Source organism: Notamacropus eugenii, chromosome 4 (genome assembly GCF_028372415.1).
Source record: "Notamacropus eugenii isolate mMacEug1 chromosome 4, mMacEug1.pri_v2, whole genome shotgun sequence".
Lineage (NCBI taxonomy): Eukaryota > Metazoa > Chordata > Mammalia > Diprotodontia > Macropodidae > Notamacropus > Notamacropus eugenii.
The window spans coordinates 15,803,632-15,820,430 of NC_092875.1; the positions used below are offsets into that span (position 1 = coordinate 15,803,632).

Consider the following 16,799-nt stretch of genomic DNA (forward strand, 5'->3'; position numbering starts at 1 on the left):
GTGCCAGAGGCATTAGAGAATCACTCCTAACCATTTAGAAGTACCCCTACAACCCTGATGAGGAGATATAGCCAAGTGCTGAGGACCCCAGAACTTGTCTGAGATGGTGTGAGCTGGGTAAAGATGCCCTGGAGCTTAATGTTTGCATAGGGCATTACTAGTTGGTCAACTGATTGAAATAGAAATACCAGTGAGGAACTGGAAACCAGAAGTAACTTGCCTAAGGTCATCCAGCATGTCAGTGGCAGAGACAAAAATGCCAGAAAATTTATTTTGGGCAGAAAGCAAACTTCTAGCTCAGCAGATTCATTTTACATTTGATGAAACTGAGGCCCAGAGAAATGACTGGTTCAAGGTCACACAGCTTGTCAGGGGTAGAGCTAGGGCTTGAACCCAGGTCTTAGGACTCTGTTCTCATCGGTGCCTCCCATACTAAGGTGACCTTCGGTCTCTCTGATATGTATCTATTTACATGCAAGTAGTTTACCTCTTTAGAACAGAAGCTCCTTGGGGGCAAGGCCTGGATTTTTTGCCTTTTCTTGGGCACTTAGCCCAGGGTCTTGCACATAGTAGGTGCTTAATAAATGCCTGCCAACTGACTGTGGAGCCAGGACTCTGTGAAGCAGACCCAGTGCAGTTTAACACCCCCCAGGAGGACCAGAGTGGTCCTGGGCTGGGGCCCTTGCATCTGACCCCACTGTCCTTCCTGCTTTACCTGGGCATCACTGAGTCCACCTGGACAGGAGCCCACTGAGGGCAGTCACACCCACTTATTACAAGGGATAATTTAGAAGAAGCTGCTCTCGACTCCCAGTCGAGATTCATGATGCCAGATGATACTCCCTCCCCACCCCTCCACACCCTGCCTAGGACACCCCGTGACCCCGGAGACACCAGCGGAACTGAACCAGATGCAGGCTTCACAGATAATTCACATCCTCTTTATTTGCAGGTTCTCAGATCAGATGGAGCAGATGTGCAGTTACAAACGCCACAACCACGTCCCACGCGGCGTCTCACTGGGCCTTCTCCCCTGCAGTGCAGATTGGATCCCCTCGGCCTGAGCTCACGTCTGGTATCAGCAGCTACTCCTCCTCATACTTGTGCTTAATGTGTTTCCACAGCTTCTGCATTGGGAAGAGAAGGGTCACGGCTGTGAAATCCCATCAACAGCCTGAGTTTCCATGGACCATGACCTCCCAAAGAATGGATCACAAGTGGGAACCAGAGGGGATGCCAGAAGCTAACTGCAGACGTGACCACGAGCTGACAGAGCTTGGTCCTTTATTTGGTGAGGCGACCCTTTCTCCCACCCTCACCCCCCAGGCCTCCCACCCTAGGGACTTGGGCAAATCTGGGGCCCTCAATCTTTCCGAGGAGGAGCTACCTCTGATTCCCCCAGTCTGACCACTGATGTGCCTGTCTCCCAGCCATAGGGCTACAGGTAGCCATAAGGATACCTGGGGGCAGTAGCAGTGGAGCCAGCTGGGAGACCCTCCAGAGGGCACATCTGGAGTCACACTGACCCTCAGGAGAGAGAGGAAGGGCTCCAGGCCCCTCCCTCAGGAGTTACTGGACTTCAGAGGATCTCTTAGCTAACTTTCATCTTCTAAGTTTTTTTTGATTCAAAGGCTCCTTGTCAAACTCTGAGGGTGGCTGCTCTGCGGAAGCTCCTTGGGCTGGGAATCCTGCCCATTGCAGGGTCTCCCTGCCCCTTGGGGTCAGTAAGTCTGATCCCATTATAGACTCAAGCTGGAGGGGACCTCAGATCTAGGCCACTGACTTCAATCTCATTCTATAGAGGATGAAAGTGAGTCCAGAGAAGGGAAGACGTTGATCCACCTGGTCTTTCAGAGCTAAGGAGCAGAACCAGGATTAGAACCCAAGTCCTCTGCTCCAAATTCACTCTTCTTTCCACCACACCATGATGCCTTTGATTCAATTAAGCTGACAGAAAATGAGTTAAAATGCACAAAATCAGAACTAGAAAGTGGGTGGTGAGACCTGCTGGGCAAGCCAGGTCCTGGACAGCAGCAGGACAGACAGACAGACCCAGAGGTCACTGGATGACATCAGCATGGCTAGATGAAGGAAGCCTGGGAAAGACACTGCGAGCAGCGGCAGAGGACACAGTTTTATCACTTTACCAAATGTGTGTGTGACACTGTCCTGGTCGATCAAGTATTATGGGGAAGTTTTGGGAAAAGGCCCAAGGACCCAGGAGGACCGGGCCACCAGGAGGACTGTGAGGTCATGATGCCCCAAGGTCCTCAACGCCAGGTTCTCTGGACCAGGGACCAGCTCGGGGCTTGGCCAGTTAGGAGGACATCAGGCAGGGCACGTCCCCAAATGCTCATCCTGCAAGCACCAACTTAGGGTGGCTGGAATGTTAATGCTGTGGGCAGCCTCGGACCCTGGCCAAGAGAAGGCCAGCTGAGGCTCTACAGCCGGGCAGGGCCCTCAGGACCACCCTGCTGGTGTTTTCAAGAATGACACTACCAAGGGACACGGGCAAAGAGTCAAGCTTGAGGTGACCAGGTCAGAGCCACCCCCAGGTGGGCAGGGCCAAGTAACACAAGGTACCGGGCCCAGGGGCAAGTCACCCCAGGCCTGACCCCTCCAAGAGATCCCGGTGACCTCAGGCTCACTGTTTCCTCCCGCCCCTTCTGATGCCACACAGTGGCTCCTCCTGCCTTCAGGATCAAGTTCAAACTCCACAAAGGCTCCTGCAAGTTAAAAACCCCAGACTCACTGCTCCCTCCACTGCATCTCCTCCCTCCGAGCCTTTGCTCCGGCTCCCCCTGCCTGGACTGCCCTTTCTCCCTCCTCCCCTAGAGGGCTTCCATTTTCCATAAGGCTCAGCTCAAATACTTGGAGTCTGACGGTTTGGGTTCAAGTCATGACCCAGAGAAGAGGCCCCTGGTTTTTCCGGGGTCTGTGTCACCTAACGCTACCCACTCTCCCTTTTACAGAGAGGGAAACTGAGGCCCCGGAAGTTCCCACACGGTCAGTGGGCGTCACGGTTCCTCCCCTCCCTCCCTCACTGTGCGCATGCTCCTTATCTGTGGGCGCGGGTCACCCCCCCCCCCCGCTCTGCCTCAGTTTCCCCCTCCGTAAAACGAGGGGCCTCGTGACCCCATGACCTTGGGCAAAAGCGGGGGTGTCTGTGCCTCAGTGTCCTCCTCTGTAATGCCAGGGGCGGACCCCGCAGGCCCTCGGGGGGGCGTGGGGAGGGGTCCTCCGAGCCCCCGGCCTCCCCCGTTCTGCCCTCCCGAGGCCCAAGGTCAGGGCCGCCAGGCCCCACCCCCGCCTCACCCCGTGGTTGATGCTGTCGTAGATGGCGTCTCCGCCCTGGTCGAAGGCGCGCTCGAAGAACAAGACGCCCACTGCGATGGTGAGCGCGAAGGTGGACGTCCTGCGGAAGAGCATCGAGTACACTTGCCCGAGTAGCGACGGCGGCGCCATCTTTCCCCGGCCCACCCTTGCCCGCGCCTGCGCCTCAGCTTTCTCCTCCGGGGGAGGGGCAGCTTCCTCGCGAGATGCTTCACGGGATTTAGAGTTTTTCCAGAAGTTAGGAGTCCTTTAAACTTTCTTCTCGACACTCTTTTGGTCTCAGCTTTTGCCAGAAAGTCCTGGGCCATCATCTTTAAATAGACAAGTGCAAGCTTAGATTTGAAATTTTCTTTATTTGATGGCACAAGGTCGCCAAATGGAGCACTTGAACTACATCTCCCAGAGGGCAACGCGCTCCTTTAGGACGGCATTTTCTTCTCCTCCCCCGCAGGGTCACGTAATTCCGCGACCCAAAGGCTTCTGGGAGCGGCGGCTTAGCCCCAGGCTGAAAACTAGGGACGGACTACTATTCCCAGAGAGCATCGCGCGACGAGCGGGCCGTACCGCGATATCCCGAAAGTACCGACGCGGGGGCGCGCGACCGAAGAATTGCTCTTCCCCTTCCCCTCTCCCAGAAGGCACTTGGACTCGTCCTCGCTGGTCCTGGGCCGAGCCGCGGGGCAAACCATCGCGCCGGAGGGGGGGGCGCGCTCCCGGAGCGTCCTCTGGAGCGGAAGCCTGAGCGTCGTCGGGGCGAGGAGGTAAGACGGGTCCCCAGGCCCAGAGTTCGGACGACGCCCAGCGGCGCTTTAAGGGCGGCCCAGCGCGGGCCCATCTGACAGAGGGGCAAACGGAGGCCCGGGGGGTGGTGGGAGGATGAATGAATGAACGACTAAGAACTGGAGAAACCAAGGCAGCGCCTGCCCTCCAGCCGCTTACATTCTAATGAGGGAGATGACGTCACCGGGAACGTGGGGTTGACTCGCCCTAGCTAGGGACACTGACCCGGGTGATTAGGTTGGCCTGACCAGCATCCAAGGGTAGAAAGTGTCAGAGGGGAGATGCGAACTCTAGGTCTTCCGGACCCTGCTGAACAATTGGACCTGGGTTCAAATCCCTGCTCTGAAACTTACTTGGGAATTTACCCCCCTTCCTGGACCTCCGTGTCCTCCTCTGTAAGATGAATGGGTTGGACCAGATGGCCTCTGAGCTTGACTCTGCCCATCTCTGTCTCCATCTCTGTGTCTGTATCAGTATCCACAGCTTCATGTCTGCCCACGCGTACATACGTGTATGTACGTACCTCCAGCCCTGACCTCTCTCCTCAGTCCTTGTACGTCTCTCTCTGGGAAACACCATGCATTTGCCCCTCTTTCTGACCTGGTTTTTTGAGGATGACACTGTCTTCTTGGGGATGAGTCCCCTCTCTCCTCTATAAACCCCTACAAAGATCCATCTGCCCCTGTTTCCTCTTCTTTTTCCCCTCCCTGGCTGCTTCTCAAGCCCTTTCTGTCCCTGCCCAGTTGAAGCTCCCAACTGTCCGGCAACCATCCGTGATCTGGTGACCTCTGGATAGGGCATCGTTTTCTCAGTCGTCCCCTCCCCTGTGCTTTCCATCCTTCCGCAGCTCTCCTTTGGTGCTCCACTGACCCCTCAGATCATCATCCCTCTCCTGAGCAGCAAGGGGCTGGCCTGGCCTCTGCTGTTTGTTTCCTGCATTCGCCGGTCACCTCCCAGGGTCCAGTTATCCTGTCCTGGGCTTGGATTGGAATCTTGGCTTTGTCGCTCACTCCATATATGACCTTGGGTAGAATGATTTAACTTCCCTAGAACCCGGTTTCCTCTTCTGTAAAATGAGACCTTTGTCCTGGATGTCCTTCGAAGGCCCTTCTGGCTCTCAATCTACTGCCCGTTGAGTCTTTCAGGGTGGGTATTCCCTAATGGAGCTGGAAGGGACCTCCTCATTTCACAGAAGCAGGCGATGAGGCCCAGGGGGTGATCGCATTCCCCTCATTCCTTCTCTCTCCAGGGGTCATTCTTACCTGATTTCCTCCCTCACATGCTCACCGGAGCTTCTCTCTTACATCTTTAAAGGTCATTCACAACCCCACCTGTAATCCCTTCCTCTCTGGAAATGTCTGGCCCCCATTTCTGTTCTGGTTGCACATTTCTTAAGTCACTTGCCCCCAGCGCGAGCCTCCAGCACCACTGGGGTCACTCACAACTTGGATCTTTTGAAGCCTGTGGTTTTCTAAGACCCAGGACATCCCTGGGAAAATACTTGTGTTGATGTCTCCACGTTGCTCTAAATGACTTATGATAATAACAGTTGCTAGTTCTCTAATTCTTTAATGTTTACAAAGCCTCCTCTCATCCTCACAACAGCCCTGGAAGGTTGATGATTGTTGCCCCATTTTATAGAGGGGAAAACTGAGCCTGGGAAAGGTTACATGAACAGCTCAGGGCTAGTAAGCATTGGAGATCTGAGGCAGGATTTGAATTCAAGTCTCTCCTAGCTCCAAGCCTAGCACTCTGTATCAAAATGAGGGGCCTCATCTAGAAGGCAAGCAATGAGTTCTAGAGGAAAGAACCCTGTATTTTGAGTCTGCTTTGGCCTCAACCTCAGAAGCCATTTAGACTGACCCATCACCACATGGTAATTCCCTCTCTTATACTCCTTCTCCCAACCACTGAATAGGGCTCTGCACCAAGAGTTGGGAATGAAGGAGGGAAGTGCTTATTAAGTGCTTGCTGTGTACAAAGCTAGGGGTGCAAATAAAGCAGCCCCGGCTTTCCAGGATCTCACTGCCTGATGAAGATGATAACACGTAGGAAGGGTTTCAGCTACAAGTCAGAGGGAAAGGTGCTATGGTCCTTAGGGGCCAGCAGCAAAGCAGATGGTGAGCTGCTTCCTTGAAGTCATCCCCTGATAAAATCTGATCAGTTTCCAATGCAGGGCCATTTGACAGCACCAAGGACCAGGCCTGGAGTCTTCAGTGGCTATGCCTGCGGGAGCAGGTCCAGGCTGCATCTCCCCAGGGTGGTTTCCCAGGATGCTGCTGGTGGAGGGCGTTGGGCTGGAAGCTGGGCTATGTCCAGGCTCCTGGGCTGTTTCCATTAAGGTCTGAAGGGTCAGGGTTGTGAGGAGACTTTGATCTGCCTGGCACATGGTGCTTCTTGCCCCACTTAGTCTGGTTTGCTTGCCCTGTGTGTGGCAGTAGGTAGGGATGACTGACCTCTTTTTCTCCAAAGACCTAGGTTCAGTAGCTGTAGGTTTAGTAGCTGTGTGACCCTAGGTAAGTCACTTAGCTCTCTAGCCTCAATGTCCTTATCTATGAACTGAGGAAGTGAGATTAGACAACTTGGAGGGAGAGGGGAGGGCATGAAATTGTATATCTGTGATCCTATGATAATAATAATAGCTAGCAAACACATAGCACCTTCAGGGTTAGCCAAGAACCTTAAGGGAGGGGTGATCCCCCCCAGGAAGCCCTGGGCCTTGTTGGACAGCTCATTGTATCCACCTGTCTATAACTAACTGCCCCCATCATTCACGGTCCTGCCCGCTGAGACCACGCAGAGAGAAGCAAATTCTTCTGTCCCAAGGCAGCCATCCAGACACTCGGGGACAGTTCCCAGACTCTCCCTGAGTCTCCTTCTGTCTGTGACACATTCTCCTCCTCTGTCACTGTCTCTTGTCACCTCATTTACATACTGGCTCATCAGAATCTATCCTGTTTGTCAGTGCCTCCCCAAATGTGGGGCTCAGAACTGGACACGATTCTCCAAACAATTATTAAGCTCCTGCTGTATTCAGAGCCTGATGCCCAAGAGTGGGGGGTTGCTATAAATGAGAGCTAAAATGAGGTTTCTGCCCCACTAAGGAGCTCATCATCCAGTAGGGGAGTAGAAGAGCTGGAGGGAATTATAGATCTAACATGGGTGCTGGAGAGGGCTGTTGAAGTGGGTGGCAGGGGACCCCCAGTGGGGGTTACTTGTCACCTGTGTGACCTTGGCCAAGTCCCCTTCTGCTCCTGAGGATGCAGTTTATTCTTCTCTAAATGAGGGGGGCTCTGAGGGCCCTGCTAGCTCTGACCCAATGACTCTGGGGGCTTTACTGCCTGCTGCATCTGTGACTTTAGGAAATATGCCTTCACTGGACTTCATTTTCCTTGTTTATGAAACAGAGGAGTCGGCCTGAATCAGTAGCTCTCCAAATGGGGCCCCCAGGCCTCTGGGGTTCCTGAGACCCTTTCAAGGGGGTCCACAGGGTCAAAACAATTTTCCTAATGATTCTAACACTTCATTTGTCTACTCTTCCCTCCCGCCTTGGCTAACTACACAGCTCTATGAGACCAGAATTTCTTCATAGAAATTGAAAAACTCAAAATTTTGATTGAATGTAGATGCTGCCGCCTGGTGAGCCAGATAGTCAAGAGAGCTGCAAAAATCTGTACAATGATGTCACTCTTCTTGCTAATTACTTTTGGAGAAATATAGTTGTTTTCCATAAAAAATACATAATTTATGTTAACAGGTAATAAATTTATCCTTGTTATTTTTAGAGAATTAAATATTTTAAAAATTGATCAGTTTTCATTTCTGATATGGTAACTATCACTAGATATAACCCACAGAGACAAAAGCTCTTTGGCAGGGAGGTCATGAGTCATTTGGAAGAGTATGATGGAGTCCTAAGACCACAAATTTGAGAACCACTGGCCTATATAACCTTTGATGACCCTTCTGGCTCAAATTCCTAGGACCCCAAGCCAGTCAGCTAAAGTAGACATCACACAGACACTAAGGTATAAAATGAGGTTTGCTAGTACTGAACCAGGGTGAGAAGGGGGTTGCATATCAGGGAAGGCTTCCAGGAGGAGGCATTGTTTCCATGGCCTTCAAAGTCATCAGACAAGTGAAGGGGCTGGGCTTGGGGGATTGGAGAGAGCGTTCCCAGCCCAGGGAGCAGCCTCTGAATTTGACTCAGGTCTGGCCTCCGCCTCTGGGGAACAGAGAATCTCTGTGGTGATGTTCTGAATGGTCCTTTTCAGCTGGAAATTCAGGGATTTCTAAAGTTCCTTTTAATGTTGAAATTCTACAAATGTGTCTTGAGCGCTTTTGAGAGAGCTGGCCTCAGAGCCAGGAAGGTCTGGGCTCAAGTCCTGACTGTGTGACACCAGTCAGCCTCACCTCCGTGCCCCAGGATACCCACCTGCCCGAGCGGAAGGAGTTTCCCTATCTGGGTTTTTGCTACATTAATGAAATCACAGGCCTGGTTCTAAATCCTCCTGTGGATATTGTGCAGTTCATGCAACCATTTTACAGGCCCCATCTTTGTCCCTCTAGCATGCTGGGAGATTTGAAAGTGGGGTATGTGATGGGAAGAATTCTTCACTTCCAGTCAAAAGACCCCCAGCCCCCATTCAGATTCTTTTTTTAAACCATTTTATCTTTATTTTTTAAATGTTTATTTATTTTTAGTTTTCAACATTCATTTCCCCAAGATTTTGAGTTCCAAATTTTCTCCCCATCTCTCCCCTCCCCCATCTCAAGACATCATGCGTTCTGATTACCCCTTCCCCCAATCTTCCCTCCCTTCTATCACACCCCCCTTTCCCTCATCTCCATCTTCTCTCTTTTATTGTAGGGCAAAATAGATTTTTATACCTCATTACCTGTATTTCTTATTTCCCACTTGCATGCAAAAACAATTCTCAACATTTGTTCCTAAAACTTTGAGTTCCAACTTCTCTCCCTTCCTCACTGAAAAGGCAAGCAGTTCAATATAGGCTATGTATGTGTAGTTTTGCAAAAGACTTCCATAATAGTCATGTTGTGTAAAACTAACTATATTTTCCTCCTTCCTATCCTGATTTATTCTATATTCTATTCTCTCTTTTGACCTTGTCCCTCCCCAAAAGTGTTTATTTCTAATTACTTCCTCATCCCATTTGCCCTCCCTTCTATCATCCTCTACCCCACTTATCCCCTTCTCCCCTACTTTCCTGTAGTGTAAAATAGATTTTCATACCAAACTGAGTGTGCATGTTATTCCCTCCTTAAGCCAGATGTGATGAGAGTAAGCTTCACTTTTTCCTTCTCACCTCCCCCCTTTTCCCCTCCATTGAAAAAGCTTTTTCTTGCTTCTTTTATGAGAGAGAATTTGCCCCATTCCATTTCTCCCTTCCTCCTCCCAATATATTCCTCTCTCACCCCTTAATTTTATTTTTTAGATGTCATCCCTTCCTATTGAGCTCACCTTGTGCTCTCTGTCAATACATATGTGAATAATCCCTCCAGCTCCCCAAATACTGAGAAAAGTTTCAAGAGTTACAAATATTATCTTTCCATGTATGAATGTAAACGGTTCAGCTTTAGTAAGTCCCTTGTGATTTCTCTTTCCTGTTTAACTTTTCATGCTTCTCTTGATTCTTGTGTTTGAAAGTCAAATTTTCTTTTCAGTTCTGGTCTTTTCATCAAGAATGCTTGAAAGCCCTCTATGTCACTGAATGATCATTTTTTTCCCCTGAAGTATTATACTCAGTTTTGCTGGGTAGATGATTCTTGGTTTTAATCCTAGTTCCTTTGACTTCTGGAATATCATATTCTAAGCTCTTTGATCCCTTAAAGTAGAAGCTGCTACATCTTGTGTTATTCTGATTATATTTCCACAATACTCAAATTGTTTCTTTCTGGTTGCTTACGATATTTTCTCCTTGACCTGAGAACTCTGGAATTTGGGTACAATATTCCTAGGAGTTTCTTCTTTTTGGACGTCTTTCAGGAGGTGATCAATGGGTTCTTTCAATATTTATTTTTCCCTCTGCTTCTAGAATATCAGGGCAATTTTCCTTGATAATTTAATGAAAGATGATATCTAGGCTCATTTTTTGATCATGGCTTTCAGGTAGTCTCAAAATTTTTAAATTGTCTCTCCTGAATCTATTTTCCAGGTCAGTTGTTTTCCCAATGAGATATTTCACAGTCTTCTATTTATTCATTCTTTTGGTTTTGCTTTGCAATTTCTTGGTTTCTCATAAAGTCATTAGCTTCTATCTGCTCCATTCTAATTTTTGAGGAACTATTTTCTTCAGTGAGTTTTTGAACCTCCTTTTCCATTTGGCTAATTCTGCTTTTTAAAGCATTCTTCTCATTGGCTTTTTAAACCTCTTTTTCCAATTGAGTTAGCCTATTTTTAAAGGTGTTATTTTCTTCAGCATTTTTTTGGGGGGGGGGTCTCCTTTAGCAAGCTATTGACTCACTTTTCATGCTTTTCTTGCATCTCTCTCATTGCTCTTCCCAATTCTTCCTCCACCTCTCTTACTTGATTTTCAAAATCCTTTTTGAGCTCTTCCATGGCCTGAGACCATTGCATATTTATTTTGGAGGTTTTGGATGCAGAAGCCTTGACTTTTTAGGTCTTCCTCTGATTGTTCTTCCTTATCCAAAAGGATGGAAAAAAATACCTGTTCACCAAGAAAGTAGCCTTCTATAGTCTTATTTTTTTCCCGTTATTTGGCCATTTTCCCAGCCAGTTACTTGACTTTTGAGTCCTTTGTTGAGAGGAGGGTATACTCTGGGGACCTGTAAGTTCTCAGTTCCTCCAAGGTGGCACAATCAAAGGAGAAGAGTTTACTCCTCTCCTGACTTGTGCTCTGGGCTGGGAGCAACCACAAGCACTCTTTTCTGGCCAGGATCTGTGAGTAGAATTCCCTCTCCAGAGCCTCCACCAGCTCCACCAGGCCAGCCAGAGCTCCTCCTCACCACAGGCTGCCACTCAGGGCTGAGATCCAGATCAGCTGTGCTATTCCTCCTGGGGCTTTAGGCTGAGGGTTCCTAAAATGGACACTGTGCTGCAGCAACTGCTACTGCCCTGGGGCCACTGGGGCCAGAACTCATTCCCTTCTCACGCAGGTAAAAGAGCTTTCTCACTGACCTTTGAAGCTGCCTTTGGCGTTTGTGGGTTGAGGAATCTGGGAACTACAGCTGCTGCCTTGGATTCTGCCCCCTGAGGCTTGCCCCAGTCCTGTCCATGCTGTGCGACCAAGGCCGGACTGTACTCTGCTCTGAGCCCAGTGCAATAGACCTTTCCTGTCAGCCTTCCAGGCTGCCTTGGGCTGGAAATCTCTTTCACTCTGTCGTTTTGTGGCTTCTGGTGCTCTAGAATTTGGTTAGTCATTTTTTTACAGGTATTTTATAGGCTATGGAGGGGATCTTCTACAGGTCTGTCCTTCTACTCTGCCATCTTGGCTCTGCCCCCCAAACCATTTTATTTAAAAAAATTTTTTTTCCAATTTTAGATATAAAATTATTAACATTTGTTTTTAAAAATTTTGAGTTCCAAATTCTCTTCCCTCCCTCGAGATGGCAAACATATAGGTTATACATGCACAGTTATACAAAACATTTCCATATTAGTCATGTTATAAAAGAGACCCCAAAAAACTCCCAAGAAGAGTAAAGGTTTTTTTCAAGTATGCTTCAATCTGCATTGAGACTCCACCAGTTCTTCCTCTGGCAATGAGTCCTTTGGAATTGTCTTGAACCGTTATGTTGCTTAGCATAGTGAAGTCTTTCACAATTGATCATTGTTACAATGTTGCTATTTTTCTGTACAACGTTCTCTTGGTTCTGATCATTTCACTTTGTATCAGTTCATATAAGGCTTCCCAGGTTTTTCTGAAAGTATCTTGCTTGTCATTTCTTATAGCACAAGAGTATTCTATCACAATCATATACTACAACTTTCCAGCCATTCCCTAATTTATGGGCATCCCCTCAATTTCCAGTATTTTGCCACCACAAAAAGAGCTGCTATAAATATTTTTGTACTAGAAGTCCTTTTCCTTTTTTAAAAAAATTTCTTTGGTATACAGATCTTGTCATGGTATTATTGGGTCAAAATGTGTATGCAGTTATAGCCCTTTGGACATAATTCCAAATCAGTCTCTGGAATGTTGGATCAGTTCACAACTCCACCAACAGTGTCCCAAATTGTCCCAATTTTCTGACATCCCCGCAACATTTGCCATTTTCCTTTTTGGTCTTATTAGTCAATCTGATAGGTGGTACCTCAGTTGTTTTAATCTGCATTTCTCTAATCAATAGTGATTTAAAACATTTTTTCTTGTGGCTGTAGAGAGCTTTGATATCTCCATCTGAAAAGTACCTATTCATGTGCTTTGACCATCTATCAATTGGGGAATGACTTATCTTCTTATAAATTTGACTCCTCTATGTTTTTGATAGATGAGGCATTTATCAGAGAAACTTGCTGTAAAAAAAATTTCTCCCAATTTTCTCATCTTTGCTGCTTTGCATTTGTTTGTGCAAATTTCATGTAATCAGAATTATCTATTTTACATCTTGCAATGCTTGCTCTCTCGTTTGGTCGTAGATCTGATTGGCATGCCATTCCTTGCTCCCCTAATTTGCTTATGATAATAGCTTCATGTCTAAGTCATGTGCCATTCAGACCTTATGTCGTTATACAGTGTGAGATGCTGGTCTATATCTTGTCGTTGATGTTTGGTCGATCAGTCTTGTCTGACTCTCCATGACCCCATTTAGCGTTTTCTTGGCAGATTCTGGAGTGGTTTGCATTTCCTTCTCTAGTTCATTTGACAGATGAGCTTTCCAGTATTTCCCCATTCAAGGCTCAAATGACAGTGACAGTGATAAGAGCAGGAATATTCCAATGGAGTTGTGACTGCATCCATTTGCATTCATCCCTCCAACAGTGCAGGTAGTGCCCCAGCCATGCCTGGTCCATCCTGTACCCTTCTTGTTCAGTCCTCCTAGAGCCACAGCATGAGGGGTCCCCTCACCATAGGATCACAAATCTAGAGCTCATAGGAACCCCTGAGTCATGGAGTCCAGCCCTCCCATATTACAGACAAGGAAACAGAGGCCCAGGGAACAAAGTGACTTACCAATATCACACAGCTCTCAAACATCTGGGGCAGGATTTGAACCCAGGCCTTCCCTTTTCTAAATCCAGGGCTGTCTCCACTTGCCATGCTCTGAACAGCAGTAATGATGACTAACAGTTTACCTTTTTGTAGGACTAAGTTCACAGTCTTTTGCTAGTGGGGCAGGAAGGCCCCTTCAGATCCCCCATATCTGTCTCCTCTGCATTACACATGCCTAGCAAACAGTCAAGTCAAGGTCATCTCCACTGTAGGTTGGGGAGCTGTGACTCATTTCTGCCCCCACAAAAATGCGCCTGGTACATCACTTCCTGCAGAAGATGATAGAGAATCATCCCAAGTTAAAGTGGGGAAGGATCTGAGAGACAGGGTAATATATGGGCCTCCTGTCCAACATGGGGAAACTGAGGCCTCCAGAGGGAGTAAGGGATTTCCCCCATCTCTCACAGTTAGTGGCAGAGCCAAGACCGAACTAGGCATCTTTAGTTGTAGCCTGGTGTACTTTCGCACACACACGTGCGCACACACACACACACACTCCATACTATCTCCAGTTAAACTGGTAGACCAGGGCTGAGCAGGAAATAGACCTTAGTTCCCTCCTCCTTTCCTTGTCTAGGAGCTTTTCAGGGACACACCAGATACTTGCTCTGACACCTTTCCCTCACTCCCTAGGGGCCCTGGATCATGAAAAGAATCATTGTTCTCAGAACCGAGGCTTTGTGACCAGCAGCAGACCTGAGCCCAGTGGGGTGTGGGGCCAGTACTTTTCCCCCTTCCCTCTCTAGGTGATCCAAAACTTACTCATTTTGGTCATTTCCTCTACGTGACCCTCCAGGCAGAGAGCTATCCATGCAGTCTGAAATTAGCCTGTGGTTTTTGTTTACAAGAGGTCGGTTGAGTCAGACGTATACTGTGTGTCTTTGGACAAGTCTGTCGACCTCTCTGTTCTTCCGTCTGCCATCTGTTTCTTCACACAGCGGGGAGCAGGCTTGCAGAACTCTTTGCCGAAAGACACGGTATGAGCTCAAGGAGAATTCATGCATGATAGGGCTGGAGCCAGGGTGGGGACAGTGAGGGAGTAGGGAGCCTAGAACATTAACCTGCCAGGAAGGGGCCTTGGGTCCTTAGAGACCTACCTATTCTTAAAGGTACCTCAGACCCTTTGGGCCATCATTATGAGGATGCTTAGGGCCCCCTCCTCAGAATCACATACTTAAATGCTTAGAGAAATTTCCAAGGAACTTGGTTCTTTTGCAGCTCAGCTCTCAAAATCATTTTAAAAGCAAGTTCACAGGACCCTGTTCTTTTTAAACCCTTGAGTTTTACAAATGAGGAGGCGTAGGCCCCCAGAGAAGTGACTTGCATGAGGTTTCATGGGCTAGTTAGCGACAGCCACAAGTAATTAGCTGGACTAGAATGATTTCATTTGATGTTCCAGAAACCCACTGAGGTAAGTACCCAGGTCTAATCCCCATTTTCCAAATGTGGCAACTGAGGCTCTCTCAGTCAGTTAATGTCAGAGGCAGGTCTCTAAAGACTCCACATGCCTGCAGGACTTTACCCCCTGACCTTTTGGAGTTTCTGAGAGTGTGACCAGCCATATCCTCCAATGGAACCTCTGAGGGGGCTTTGATCTGGGCCGGAGGGCGCTGCTCTGCTTTGGGATTCTGCCTCCCTGGCTGACTGCAGCTCCCTGCTACTTGGAAAGAAGGTCATTGGAACAAAGAGGCTTCAGCAGAATAGCCCATGTCTGTGGTGGAGAGGTCTGCATAATTAAAGTGGGATTCCTAGTCCCACAGCCAGAACTGGCAGTGCCTGTTTATTTTTAGCCAGCCAGAGAACAAGGCAAATGTATTGAGTGGGGGGAGGCACAGGGGCCATGGGTAAAGTAGAAATTCAGTCTCTCCTCCAGCCCCAACCTGCCTAGTATTTAAAATGGGCTCTCTGTCCATAGGCTGTGATGGTCTCCAAAGTACTTTTCTTAAGGGGTGGGATGTGTGGCTCACCCCAAGCCTGTAAGGGCCAGAGCCAAGGAGAAACAGGTCTGAAATTACTTAAGCACTCACTATGTGCAGGGCTCTGTGTGAAGTTTAGCCCAGTGCCCAGCACATAGTAGGTATTTAATAAATGTTTGTGGACTTGACTAAAGTGCTGGAGGTACAAAAAAGGCAAAAAAGTTTATGTTCTAATGGACCTAGGTCTTGTGATTCCCAAGGAAGGAAGGAAACAAGCAGTAATTAAGTGCCTACTGTGTGCGAGGCATGGTGCTCAGTGCTTTACAGAGATATCATTTGGTTTTCAGGAGAACCCTGGGAGGTAGGGGCTGATATCATCACCACTTTACAGATGAGGAAACTGAGGCAACAGAAGTTAAGTGACTTGCCCCAAGTCACACAGCTAGGAAGTGTCTGAGGTTAGATTTGAACTGAGGCCCAGTTCTCTCTCTACTGCATCATCAGGTTTCAGAGCAGGGGTGTGGCTAGAATGCAATCCTGTAACAAAAATGGGCCCAGAACCCCAAAGGAACAACACACACACTGGAACTTGCCAAGGAGGGCTGGCAACTTCCATCGAGAGCCAGGTGTCCCCCCTGGTGTGTTGGGGAGGCCCTTGGTCTCTGGGTCAGGTGGCTGTGCCCACCCTGCCCAGGCCTTGTTCCCTTTGGGATTCTCCAGTGCCACATTTTTTCCCTGTGAGCTGGGATCCCTCTGTCCCTCCTTTGTGTTCCCAACAGGCTGGTGCAGTGGAGTGGGTGGTAAGTGATGAGTCAGCCCAGGAAGCAGCTTAGTCAGGGTCATCCAGCAGGCAGGTGGGCAGGGGTTTTGGCCATCCTTCCCCTGAGCCCCCCCCCCCCCCCCCGCCCCAACTCAGCCTCTCCCAAGGCTATCGGCTCTTTGGCTGAGGATTATCTATGTCATGCTTGGGAGAGAGTGTCCAGAACTCTTCTTGGTGTCACTTTAACAGATGCCAAGTCCCCTGGCCATGAGTGTGGGGCATTTAATGGGGAACTACATGGAGACCAACCTGCATGCCTTTAGGAGGTTGGGGGGGGCAGGTAGCTGTCAGACACATGTGTGGGGATCACAACAGCCTGGGCAAATGGGTTGCTTCATGGATGCAGCCCTCTCACTCTGCACAGAGACATTTCATGTCTGGTCACAGCGGTGACTTCTGGACAGAGAGTGGGGCTGGGGCATGGTGGAAGCAAGCAATGAAAAGGAGAGGGATTGCGCAGTCTGATGAAAGAAGGCCACAGGCAGATATCACCTCCCTCTGTTGGCCTGGGTATGGTTCAGGTCTGTGGGGTGGGATCAGACACGTGCTGCTGTGCAGAAGCAGGGTCCTGGCCCACAAGAGCACTGCATGAGCAGAGCTTGAATCCTGCCTAATTGTGGGACTTCCCTGCTCCCTACCTCAGTTTCCTCAACTGTAAAATGAGGAGAATAACAGCATTCACCTTCCAGGGTTGTGAGGATCCAATGAGATAATCGTGAAATGCTTTGTAACCTTAAAGGGCCGTACAAATGCTAG

The 16,799-nt window shown here is 48.8% G+C and overlaps 2 protein-coding genes across 2 annotated transcripts in view; one reads left to right on the forward strand and one right to left on the reverse strand.

Annotated features, from left to right (window-relative positions):
* Nucleotides 1-919: 919 nt before the first annotated feature.
* On the reverse strand, nt 920-3,847 carry UQCR10 (ubiquinol-cytochrome c reductase, complex III subunit X). The gene is made up of 2 exons (XM_072600023.1): nt 3,316-3,847; nt 920-1,127 (listed from the first exon to the last, which is right to left on the reverse strand). Exons 1-2 carry the CDS (start codon nt 3,463-3,465, stop codon nt 1,086-1,088), a joined length of 192 nt encoding a protein of 63 aa, XP_072456124.1. The 5' UTR covers nt 3,466-3,847; the 3' UTR covers nt 920-1,085.
* The window catches only part of ZMAT5 (zinc finger matrin-type 5), a 30,389-nt gene continuing 17,417 nt past the window's right edge, over nt 3,828-16,799 (forward strand). The window contains exon 1 of the mRNA XM_072600022.1: nt 3,828-4,094. The gene's annotated coding sequence lies outside the window, so the exon portion shown is untranslated. The remainder of the gene's footprint in view (nt 4,095-16,799) is intronic.

Excerpts from the sequence above, each read along its gene's own strand:
- UQCR10 (XM_072600023.1), bottom strand. The coding sequence starts at position 3,465 with ATGGCGCCGCCGTCGCTACTCGGGCAAGTGTACTCGATGCTCTTCCGC. Across the intron at positions 1,128-3,315 it reads ACGACAGCATCAACCACGGG|AAGCTGTGGAAACACATTAA; the intron begins GTGAGGCGGGGG and ends TTCCCAATGCAG.